This window comes from Empidonax traillii, unplaced genomic scaffold (assembly GCF_003031625.1).
Source record: "Empidonax traillii isolate 1590-97213 ecotype Southwest subspecies unplaced genomic scaffold, ASM303162v1 scaffold103:size1334136, whole genome shotgun sequence".
In the NCBI taxonomy this organism is placed as follows: domain Eukaryota; kingdom Metazoa; phylum Chordata; class Aves; order Passeriformes; family Tyrannidae; genus Empidonax; species Empidonax traillii.
The window spans coordinates 257,221-268,165 of NW_020955296.1; the positions used below are offsets into that span (position 1 = coordinate 257,221).

Here is a 10,945-nt window from a genome sequence, read left to right on the forward strand (position 1 = left end):
GTCAGGCAAGCTGTGACAAATCTTGCTGTAGTGTCCGGGGAAATTTTAATTCCATTTCTCTCTCCCTCTACAGGACACATCTATCTCTGCAGCAGGACTGCCAGAAGGGAAGGGATGCTTTATGCTCTATCACCCCGGCGTCATGTCTCCTGTCTAACTGGCTGAAGACCAAGATGTTTTGAAGTTAATTCATCAGTCTGCACCACAGTGGATGGTGCATAAGCAGGCTTTTCTCCTGCTGACTGTCCTGTGGACTTAGTAAGGGCTGGAGAGCAGACAGGGGGCCATTTGGAAATCCTGTACCCTGAAACTTCAGGGCTTACCCACAGACTGGCTGGGCACAGTGCTTTGCTCTTGATCACCATGTAGTCTATGTCCAGTTCGATGAACACATACTCAATGTCGTATCTCTACTGCATTAACTTAAGAGTTAAGTCCTGCTTCTTCTAATTGGGAAAAGAATAAGGAACTTCATTACTAAAATTGCACACACCCAGCAGGGAGCAGTTACAGAGTACAGCCCTGATCTGCAGCTGAAAGCCCTTAAGGAAGAGACCATTGTTCTGCTACAGATGCTCCAGTCAATACCCTTTTTTCCCCCACTACACTCTGGGGAAAAAACTAATAGCTCTTCCCATCAAATCCTTAATATTCCCAAGGATTTCTCTCCCAGAGACCCGTGAATGGACAATGTGAGTAGAACTGTGTAGTTCTTTCCCTGGAGAATTGTAGGCAAGCTAAATTTATTATTTCTTTTTCCACTTCTCAAAGGGAAAAAAAAAAAAGGAAGTAAAAAAAAAAAAAAAGAAAGAAAAAGGTTCTATTTCAAATGGGTTTTGTCAAGTCACTTGTTTGGTTTTTTATGCTTATTTTTTACCTTGAATATATTAGGAAGAGCAAGAATGACTTTTCCTCAGCAAACAGGTAGATTGATTTTGGGCTCTGAGTTGATGGACTATAACTAAAAAAACATTTTTGCTAAGTATTTATCTGTCACTGGAGTTATGCAGCTACGTATAAAAGCACTGAGTGTATTGTACACTGACTTACTGAAATTCTTTCACTCAGCTTTCCAACTCTTAATTTTTGCCTTGTGGCAAAAATGTAATACAATAAATGTAATTTATTTTGTCATGATAGCTGACTTCAGTTGAAAATAAATACTTTGTATGTGAAATGCAGACAGTTCTTTCCATGCCTCATGTACCTCCCTTTCGTTTTTTTTCCTTTTTTTTAATAAAAAATAATTGTCAGTCCATCTCCATCAGAAAAAACAAAGGCACACAGGTAACTTACTCCTGATATTTTCCAGGTAGGGGAATGCATAAATCCCTCAGAGTCCAGCAGAGAGCTGTGTATATACCTGACAACAAGGGAATTACCCCTGGCTATGACTTGCCAAGTACCAGTAGATATAGAACACTAGGAAAATTTGTTATTTCAAGCGAAAAGGCAAATGAAGAACTATTTTCCTTCTGCAAGGCCCAGGAGGTCCTCCACTCCCATCAGAAACCCTCTACCTAACTCTAGAAAGTCAACCCTTGTTGCCTTGCCTCTTTTCTCACTCGTGATTCCCAGCCAGGATCCCTAATCCTCTCTCCCCTCACCAGTTCTCAAGGGTTTTTTACATCCCTGGGAACAGAGATCACAAACAAGAACAGCAGACAGCATACACCCGTACATATATTCTCACACACCCACATCCCCATGTCCAGGAGACCCTGAATTCAGAAAATTATCAAGGGTATTTAAGAGTATCATAGTTTGGAGACTGCTCGCTCACCCAGCTCCCTGTAATAGAATCCCTACCATAGAACCATAGAATCACAGAATCTTAGAATGTTAACTAGTTGGAATGGACCTCAAAGATCATCTAGTCCCAACCCACCCAGCTGTGGGCAGGGACATTTCCCACTAAACCAGGTTGCTCAACCTGGCTTTGAACACTGACAGGGTTAGGGCATCCACAACTTCCCCAGGCAACCTGTTCCAGTGTCTTGCCACCTTCACAGTAAAAATTTCTTTCTAATATGTAACCTAAATTTACTTAGTAATTGTCCTATCATTACAGTGGTAGGAGGGAAAGAGGGAGGGAAGGAAGAAAGGAAGAAAGGAGAGAGAGGAGGGTGGAAGGGAGGAAGAAAACAGAAAAAAGAAAAAAAAAAAAAGGAGAAGAAAGGAGAATGAAGAGGTCTAACCACCCTCAGACAAAGCATTTTACTAAACACTTTTGTTGGCTTCTGACCATAAGCTACAAACAGCATTTCCAATTTGATATTAAATCAAACCTGTCATTATTTCTTCATGATTATAAGGCTCCCAGAGCGAGGATATTGCAACAATAGGAGGCGGACTGGAGAAGGAATTCAGTAGGATGCCAGCGGTTCTTACCAGTAGGCAGCATCTTTGTTCTGAGTGTATGACACCCCCACTCTTTGCATCTCTCCACCTACTTGTCTGACAAAGTTATTCTGTACAATTAAGTACTTAACCCAGATGTGGGTTAAGTACTTGGCTGGATGTCAGACGGCCACCAAAGCTTCTCTGTCACCCCCAAAAGGCTCATGAGTTGAGATCATTCACCGATTACCATCATGCGCAAAACAGACTTCACTTAGGGAAATTAACTGAATTTATTACCAGTCGAAACCAGAGCAGGAAGAGAAGCAAAACAAATCTTAAAAACATGTTCCCCACAGCCCTCCTTCCATCCTGGACTTAACTTTATTCCCAATTCTCTACCTCTGCCCCACCAGTGGTGCAGGGAGTGGGAATGAGGGTTATGGTCTGTTCATCACGTTTCTGCTGCTGTTCCCCCTCAGGGGAAGGATTCCTTCCCCTGCTCCCGTGTGGGATCCCTCACACAGGAGGCAATCCTCCACGGACTTCTCCAGCGTGAGTCTTTCCCACAGGCTGCAGTTCTTCATGAACTGCTCCAGCGTGTGTCCCTTCACGGAGTGCAATCCTTAAGAAACATTCAGTGTGGCTCCCCACAGGGTGACAAGTCCTGCCAGCAAACGTGCTCCAGCATGGGCTTCCCACAGGGTCACAGCCTCCTTTGGGCATCCCACTGCTCTGGTGTGGGTCTCCTCCATGGGCAGTAGGTGGATCTCTGCATCTGTTGGCCTCCATGGGCTGCAGGGGCACAGCTGCCTCGCCATGGTCTGCACCACGGGCTGCAGGGGAACCTCTGCTCCGGTGCTTTGAAGCGCCTCCTCCCCCTTTTTCTCCACTGACTTTGGTGCCTGCAGGGCTGTTTCTCTCACATATTCTCACTCCTCTCTTCTCTGGCTGCAACTACATCTGTGCAATAACTTTTTTTTTTTTCCTTCTTAAGTATGTTATCCCAGAGGCACTACAGCCCTCACTGATGGACTTGGCCTTGGCCACCGGTGGGTTTGTCTCGGAGCCAGCTGGTGTTGGCTCTGTTGGGGGTGGGGGAAGCTTTCAGCAACTTCTCACAGAAGCCACCTCTGTAGCACCCCCCAGTACCAGAACCTTGCCATGCAAACCTAGTACACTAGGTATGGATCAATCTGATTTTAGTAAAGTTTGTAAAGCCATTGCTTTAGAAAAGCTCTGAAAAATATGAGTGTTCCTATTCCTCAGTTAGATACAGCATTTCAGAAGTTTTACTCCTTAGAAAAATTCTGCTTACCTCTCACTGTAGAAAATGCCAGTTTTATTGGTTTGGGAAAAAGACAAGCAGGCAGATTATAAGAGGTCAATAATACAATTACAATAGTAAGTGATATCCTGTGAGCAATCCCCAAGTTTCCTTTAGGCACACTTGCTCATATTGTGTTGCTTTTTCACAGTGCCTTCATTCTGTTTATCTTTTCAAAACCTCTAGGCTTACTATTGAGGTTAATAAATGCCCACGCTTATTAATGCAGGACGTTATATTATACAGTGAGTTCCATTACCTTCCTGTCACTCATGACAAAAGCGACCTACCTTGATTCATCTGAAAACTGAAGCAGGGTCAAGAGAACATGATTCAAGTTTTCTAGCTCATAAACCTTGACCTCTAATCATTTCCCCATGGGTTTTTTTTTTCCTTTGGGATGCTATTGTTTAACCCACTAACTGCAAACATTTCAATTTGGAAACAAAAAATTATGATCTCACCATTCTTGCCTTCACCTTCTGGTCTGTCCCAATGCGTATCAGGAAATCAGTTGCTCTGAGTAAGCCCTTTTCCCTGCCAAGCTTGGGGAGCCCAATGCAAGAAGCATTTACATGTTTGCATTTCTCACTGTGTAACAAACCTAGGCAGATGGAAATGAGGATGGGGATGCTGCAACAGAGGCCCTAATGGGGAAAGATCGTAAATTACCAATGCTCTGGGACCAGATCTGCTGGGAACCACACAAGACAAAGAGAAGACTCTCTGAGAAACAGGATTTATTTTAATCCTTTACTAAGTGAAAAATGCAGTTTGCTAAGACAACGGCCCGTATCACTGCAGTAGTGTCATGATAAATCCTTTGCCTTCAGTTCCTGCTGGCTGGAAATGGCGCGTTTACAAGTAAATTCTACATCCAAGGAAAAGATTTGCACTGGTAACAAAAAACAGAAGTAGAGCGGAGGGGACGTGGCCGGATAGCCAGAGCTCGCCCCGGTCCCTGAGGCCGCACACCCGGCCCGGCCCGGCCCGGCCCGGCCCACCCCGCCCCGCTGAGGGCGCCGCCATGGCGGCGGGCGGGGCGCGGACCAGCTGACCCGCCAACATGGCGGCGCTGCGGGACGCGGAGTTCGCGGCGCTGCAGAGCCTGCTGAAGGTGAGCGGGCCCCGGGCCGCGGGGGGACGGGGCGCCCAGCCCGGCCGCGGGGGCTGCCGTGGCTGAGCGCTCCACGCTTTGCTCCCCGCCAGGCGCCGTCCAAGGACGCCGTGCGGCAGCTGTGCCAGGAGTGTTTCTCCAGCCCGCCCGCCGCGCTCGGACCGCTGGCCCAGCGCGCCTGCCCCGGGCTCGCCGCCGGCCCCGAAGAAGCGGAGCAGGTAGGGCCGGGCGGGGCAGCCGCGGGAGGGAGGCAGGGAGGCAGGCAGGGAGGCAGAGCCGCCGGGAGCGGTGCTAAGGCGAAAGGAGCCGGGAAGGGCCCGCAGCGGTGGCCCAGCCCTCGGGGAGGTGCGGGCTCCGCGGCCGCTGCTGTAGCGGGAAGAGCTCGGTAACAGCGACCCTTGTCCCGGGGCACGGCCCCGAGGGGCCGCACAGGGCGGCGGAAGGGAACTGGCTGAGGCTGCGAACCAGAGAGCAGCGGGGACCTCGGCTCCTCTCCTGCTAAGGCTGCCAGGCCGTGCTTGGATGAGCGAGGCCCTGGCGGTGTCGGTCCCGCAGCAGAAGCTGTCTCTCCCCTGGCTGCTGAAGGCCTGTCCCGTGCTGTATGTGATGCTTTTAAACGCAGCAGAGTCCTTTCTCCTCTTCCTTTCTGACAGCTGGTATCTGCTTTGCACAACCTCACCAGGCATGTCGTGTACTGCGGCTTGACGAGGGCAGAAGATATCCTCTCTCTTTTCCCGGAAAACTTCCACCAAAATCTGAAAAACCTTTTGACTAAGATAATATTGGAGAATATGTGAGTGCTACCCACCTGCCATTTCCTTTCAGCTGGAGAGTTAAAGCCTTGTATGTGGTTTGATATGTGGGTAGTTGGCAACGTGCAAAGGCTTGTTTCTGTGAATTTCGTGTGTCCCTTAGGTGTAATCACTCAGGTTGGGATGAGCAGAGTTGAATGAAATATGTCATCTGGGTGGAATGGCACACACAGGGTTTTCCCATGAATTTTGAAATGGATATGGGCCTCATTCCTGTAATGCAAAGGCCGTTTTATCCTAACAGCTCACCTGTGTGATGGAAAAATGCTACAGATGACAATAAAGCTTAGAGGGCTAGATTTCAGCTGTAGAAAATCCAGGTAGTATCCAGATGCCCATCCACTTGCCACCTTGGCTCAGGTGTGGAGGCACTGTATGTTATAGAGCATGTGTGAGATGGTGGCAGAAGAGGGCGGATCTCCATCCTTGTACATCCCAGTGCCTGGGGGGGAGCCCATTGCTTCGATAAATCCAAGGAGAAAGGTACATTCCATAAGTGAGCTGCGCTTTCAGAAGAACCCATAGTTGGTCACCAGTTTGCCTAATATTATCCACAAGTGACAGCCTTTTTTTGGCACTCAGCATAGTCAGTCTGTGTCCCCTGCTTACTGCTGATGACCCTTCTATCAGGGATAAACCACACCAAGCGCTTGCCCTACCTTTTTTTCTTTTTTTTTTTTCCTCAAAACTCTGTTGATACTGTTTTTCTCCACTTTTTCACAGCTCTGCTTGGAGGAATGAAGCACAAGCAAGTCAGAGTAAGTAGTAGTTCACATCTTGATGGAATTGATGTTTCTTGAGGTCATTTGAGCTTCGAGTGTAGAACAGTGCATGGTAATGTAGCACAGGGTTATCCCTATTGGGCTTCGATGGAGCTGTAAGATTGTGGCATCGCAGAGCTTAGCAGAGGCCAACAACCTTGTATTCAGATCTATGCGGCTGTGCCAAATTGTTTCTAGTTCTCCAGCAGTTCCATTTAAAGCTCAGTGTCTGGCTGCCTAGCAGGGTGCAGTATATAGCAATTATTTGTAAAGCTTTTGAAACTGAAGCACTATGATTTCCCCATTCAGGTCATCAAGGGATGTTTGTATGCAATAACTGCACTGCAAAGGATATGTATATATTGGGGAATACCTTATCCTTGCATATCCAGTCAATCCTGTGCATTCTTTCATTTCCATGCATCAGTAGGTACACTGCATATCTTTGTACCTGCTTTTTCTTCACGTTTCTAAACAGTGATGTAATTAAGGAATGCCAGCTTTAACAATAGAAACACGGCCAGTGAGTTACAGCCCAGTTAGATGTTCTGTGCAGCTACCACACTTGTTCTTTTCCCCAAGAGATTTTCTTTTCAACTGTAGCACTTAGAGGCTTATAACTGAGAGCTGATATATGAGAGTACTCCAAGGTCTGCATGGATCCTCTTTCCCCTTCCCTTTACCTGCAGAGGAGCTAATGTCCAACAGCTAAACAGTTTTGGAAGACCTGGAAATACATTATGCCTCAAAGTTCTAGGGGAGTATAAATAGGGAGAGGTAAGAAACTATTGCCTAATGCTAACACACTCTAATTGCTTACACCAAACAGTGTTACCAAGACAGATTATGCTTTCTCCTGTATCCTTCATGCTGCCATGTTTTGCAGGAGATGAGAGCGAGCATGACACACTGGCTGTGCCTTCATAACGCAGAAGCAAGGCTGGCTGTGTGGCTCTTGGAGCACCACCCAGGAGCTCTGCTCAGATGCTCATGTCTTTGTATTCATTAGATGAATATTTAACAGTGTTGAAATGAGATTGTCTTGTAGGAATTGATGGATTAGTTTAGTATTGTGTTCGTGAAATATCTGACATACGCTACATAGGGGACCAAGGCAGTGGTCCAAGACAGGCATTCCAACAGATTGATCTGTCTTAACATAAAAAAGTGAATGGTTTCCTGCCCCTCCTAAGCCACCAGCAATCAATCTTTGTAAATTAACATACAAGGCTAAACAGATGCATTTTATGCTGTTGCAAATGCTGCCAAGTGCTGGCCCTGACCGACTGTGAACTCGAATGTGTTCCAAAAGCAGGAGCATGGCAGCCAGTTGTGCACTGCCCCCTGGAGGTCTGCACAGGGAGGTAGCGGGAGGAGGGAGAAAAAGTTCTGTGAGGCAATAAAGCACAATTAGGAAGCAACCTGAGCCTCTGGAGTCAGTAGGAAGGCTAGCAATCAACCTCTGGGGAGGAAATGAGACATCCTATGATAGGCAGAATCCAGACAGGCTGCAATTGCCTAGTGAGACAGCTCTTTCCTTAGCAGCCAAGTTAGACCTGTCCTCATTTCCTTGGGAGGGCTCATGAGGTTTCCAGCCCTGAGCTATTGATGTCAGCATTACAGCAGACTGTTAAATGTTTTCTGTTAGGCTGCGTGTAATAAGGATGACATTTAAAATATTTGTAATGAATTAGCAGGACATGTGAAAATTGCAGTTTAGCAGTACATTTGCTGTACTGCAGGATGCTTTGGTTCACAGGCTGGGTAACTTGAAATAGCATGTTTTGTACCGCTGCATTTTGAGAGCTTTCCTGTATGGTTTCTTACCAGTTTCAGAGGAGAGAAGTAAGCATGCAGGTCCTAGAGCAACTCCTGATGAAATACTTGTTGAGTGTTGCAGGCAGTAAGGCAGGGGATGAAGATGTAGAGAGGACATCTTACTGCTCTCCCTCTCCCAGCTGCTTTGTGAATTGACCCATACTTGTCTTGCACTGTACTGTCGTTGCATGTAATGATGGGAGAACCCCTTTTGTCCTTCCAGTGTCATGAGAAGGCCTTCAGAGACTCCTTATTTCAGATTAAAAATGGTGTGAAGCACTATAGTCGCACTAAAGTTGTACACTTCTGGAGCCAGAAGTGGAGCAGCATGTACGTGGTCCGCATGGTCACAGGCTGCAGGGTCTGGTATAATCACATACTGCTGAACCTAACAGACCCATTTTTTTAATCCCTCAGTCTCCCTGCCCCGGCTGGTCGACATGGACTGGAGGGTGGACATCAAGACCTCTTCAGACAGCATCATAAGAATGGCAGTCCCTACTTGCCTGCTTCAGTTAAAGGTAATGCCAGTGGCTCTAAAGGACCAAAATAATCAAGTCTGACACCTGCCTTGCCAGTGGTAGTGCATACCAGTTCAGACAGGCGTCTGGTGCTTGCCTTTGGCCTGGTGGGCAATTAGACTCTCTCAGAGATGATATTTGAAACGCCACAGAGCCTGGGAATGAGGCCTCTGATGGAAGTTTTTCTTTCAAGGGAGAGTTTTCTGGGTATGAGGATGCGAGAATTCAGCATATTTGTTCCTAATCACCATTGTTTTCTAGACAAAAAGAAAAGATAAATTATGAAGTCATCGTCCTTTAATTCTAAACACTCATCAGCATGTTTAGCTGACTTCATTAGCTGGAAAATGACTTTAGATTACTAATAACTTCCTTTACTGGCTACATTCTAACATTTGGAGAGTATAGCTAAACTTATTGCTTATGTTCTGCAGAGTTTTGGCTCTCCCTAGCCAGTAAAAGTGGAATGAGTGGGTTTCAGAGGATGAGGAAAAAAAAATCTAATTTCTGTGTGTGGGATGGAGTTAAGTATCCTACGTGGTATCTGCTAAGATGCTTTTGATACAGATGTGGCTTCCTGCCTTGAGTCTTCAAAATTTCTCTATACTCATGGCAGCAGATGCTCACTTGTACTCTGTCAGTTGGAGTGCACTTCACTAGTGGGACACACAGCTTAGAAAATGTGCCATGGTCCTTGGGGATGGAGCTGGATTCCATATTTAAGGCATTTTTCTTAATCTGCTCATTAAACACTGACTTTCGTGGTGGTACTGGAAAAACACGTGAATGAATTTTTAATACAACTAATGTCTGCATTTCTGTTTTAAGATTCAAGAAGATGCTGCCCTATGTGGAAATAATCCTGTTGTTTCTGCACTGACTGTGGAACTGAGTAAAGAAACCCTGGACACTATGTTAGAAGGTCTAGGAAGGATTCGGGACCAACTTTCTGCCGTTGCAAACAAATGAAAACTCAATGGCACGGATTCCAGCAGCAAGGAATGGAAGTATTTTCTACCTACAGCTCTCATAAGTTGCAGTCCAGTGTAACATGTTGTCTGTTTTAACAAAACAAAACTGAAGAAGTTTCTTCATTGAACTAATGAGATGGCTTTTGAAAAGCTAACACTTAAATATTCATTTGGTCTGATACCAACAAACGGTGAACAAAAGCTGTTCACCGTTTCAGAAGAGAGTTGGAGGGCTCAGAGCTGGCTTTAATCACAAGGGTCATAGGTGGAAGGAGCAAATAGCTGCAGCCAGTGAAACAAGTGCTATCCCTTTGCCCCGAAATGAGAATCTAAAAGGCTCAAACTGGTTAACAGGCTGCCTTCCAGTGTTAGAAGAGGAGTTCTTCTTTCTGGAATGTGCATATACTGAGGTGTGTGCTAGATGTAGCACTCTCTGCCTCTCAATGAAGCACAGCCGTGCTGCAGATGGTTATTACAGGATAGTGCTTTGAAATAGGGCAGTTATGCACATTCTCTTCTCATCAGCTTAGTAGCACCATTTGCAAAATGACTAGTCTGAACATCTTCAGCAGGAACTAATTTCCTCCTTCTGTTTGAAAAGAAAAAAAGAAGTTCACATAATTCATTTTGGGGTTTATTGGACTCTGGGCTTTGCTTTTGCTGCACAAAAACCAGACAGGGAAAGTAACTGAAGGCTATTGTCTGTGCTATAGGAAACCCTTCTGTGGTAGTATGTGCCTATACTTCTCGAAACTGTTCTGTTGTTGGTGTAAATCTTCATTTAATTAAAGAATGAAATGGTAATTGATTTTGTGAATCCTTTTCAGTCTGGAAGAGATGTCCTGGGTTACCTCAGCCTCTTTGTGATGTTGCCAAGTTTCCAGGCTGGTTTAATGGACGTGCATGTTTCTTGCTGAAGAAGGATCTTTTGTTTTCTGTTCAGATTGATTCATATTTTACTGTCTTCTCTTCATTATAATACAGCTTCAGGGCACCTTTTTCCATGTGCACCAGCTCTGTGCAATATTAAAGGTGATGACCCTGACGTAGAAGTTTATAAATATATGTGCATTGAGAGTATGGAGGTGTTAAGTGCAGAAAATCAACAAAATTCAGACTCTTCTGATGACCTCTAGTGCTCCAAACTAGAAGTCTGGATCCAAATGTTTTGTTTATGGCAAAGTCCCACCTATCATATAACATTTGGGTCTGCTTCAAGACACAAAACACTGTCTGTTGTGTTTGGAAACATGAAATCATTCAAGAAGTGTGCATAAA

The 10,945-nt window shown here is 45.7% G+C and overlaps 1 protein-coding gene across 1 annotated transcript; it reads left to right on the top strand.

Moving 5' to 3' along the window:
- The first annotated feature begins 4,671 nt into the window (after positions 1 to 4,671).
- On the top strand, positions 4,672 to 10,475 carry COMMD9 (COMM domain containing 9). The gene is made up of 6 exons (XM_027882205.1): positions 4,672 to 4,784; positions 4,877 to 5,002; positions 5,438 to 5,577; positions 6,320 to 6,354; positions 8,593 to 8,696; positions 9,525 to 10,475. Exons 1-6 carry the CDS (start codon positions 4,734 to 4,736, stop codon positions 9,663 to 9,665), a joined length of 597 nt encoding a protein of 198 aa, XP_027738006.1. The 5' UTR covers positions 4,672 to 4,733; the 3' UTR covers positions 9,666 to 10,475.
- Positions 10,476 to 10,945: the final 470 nt, after the last annotated feature.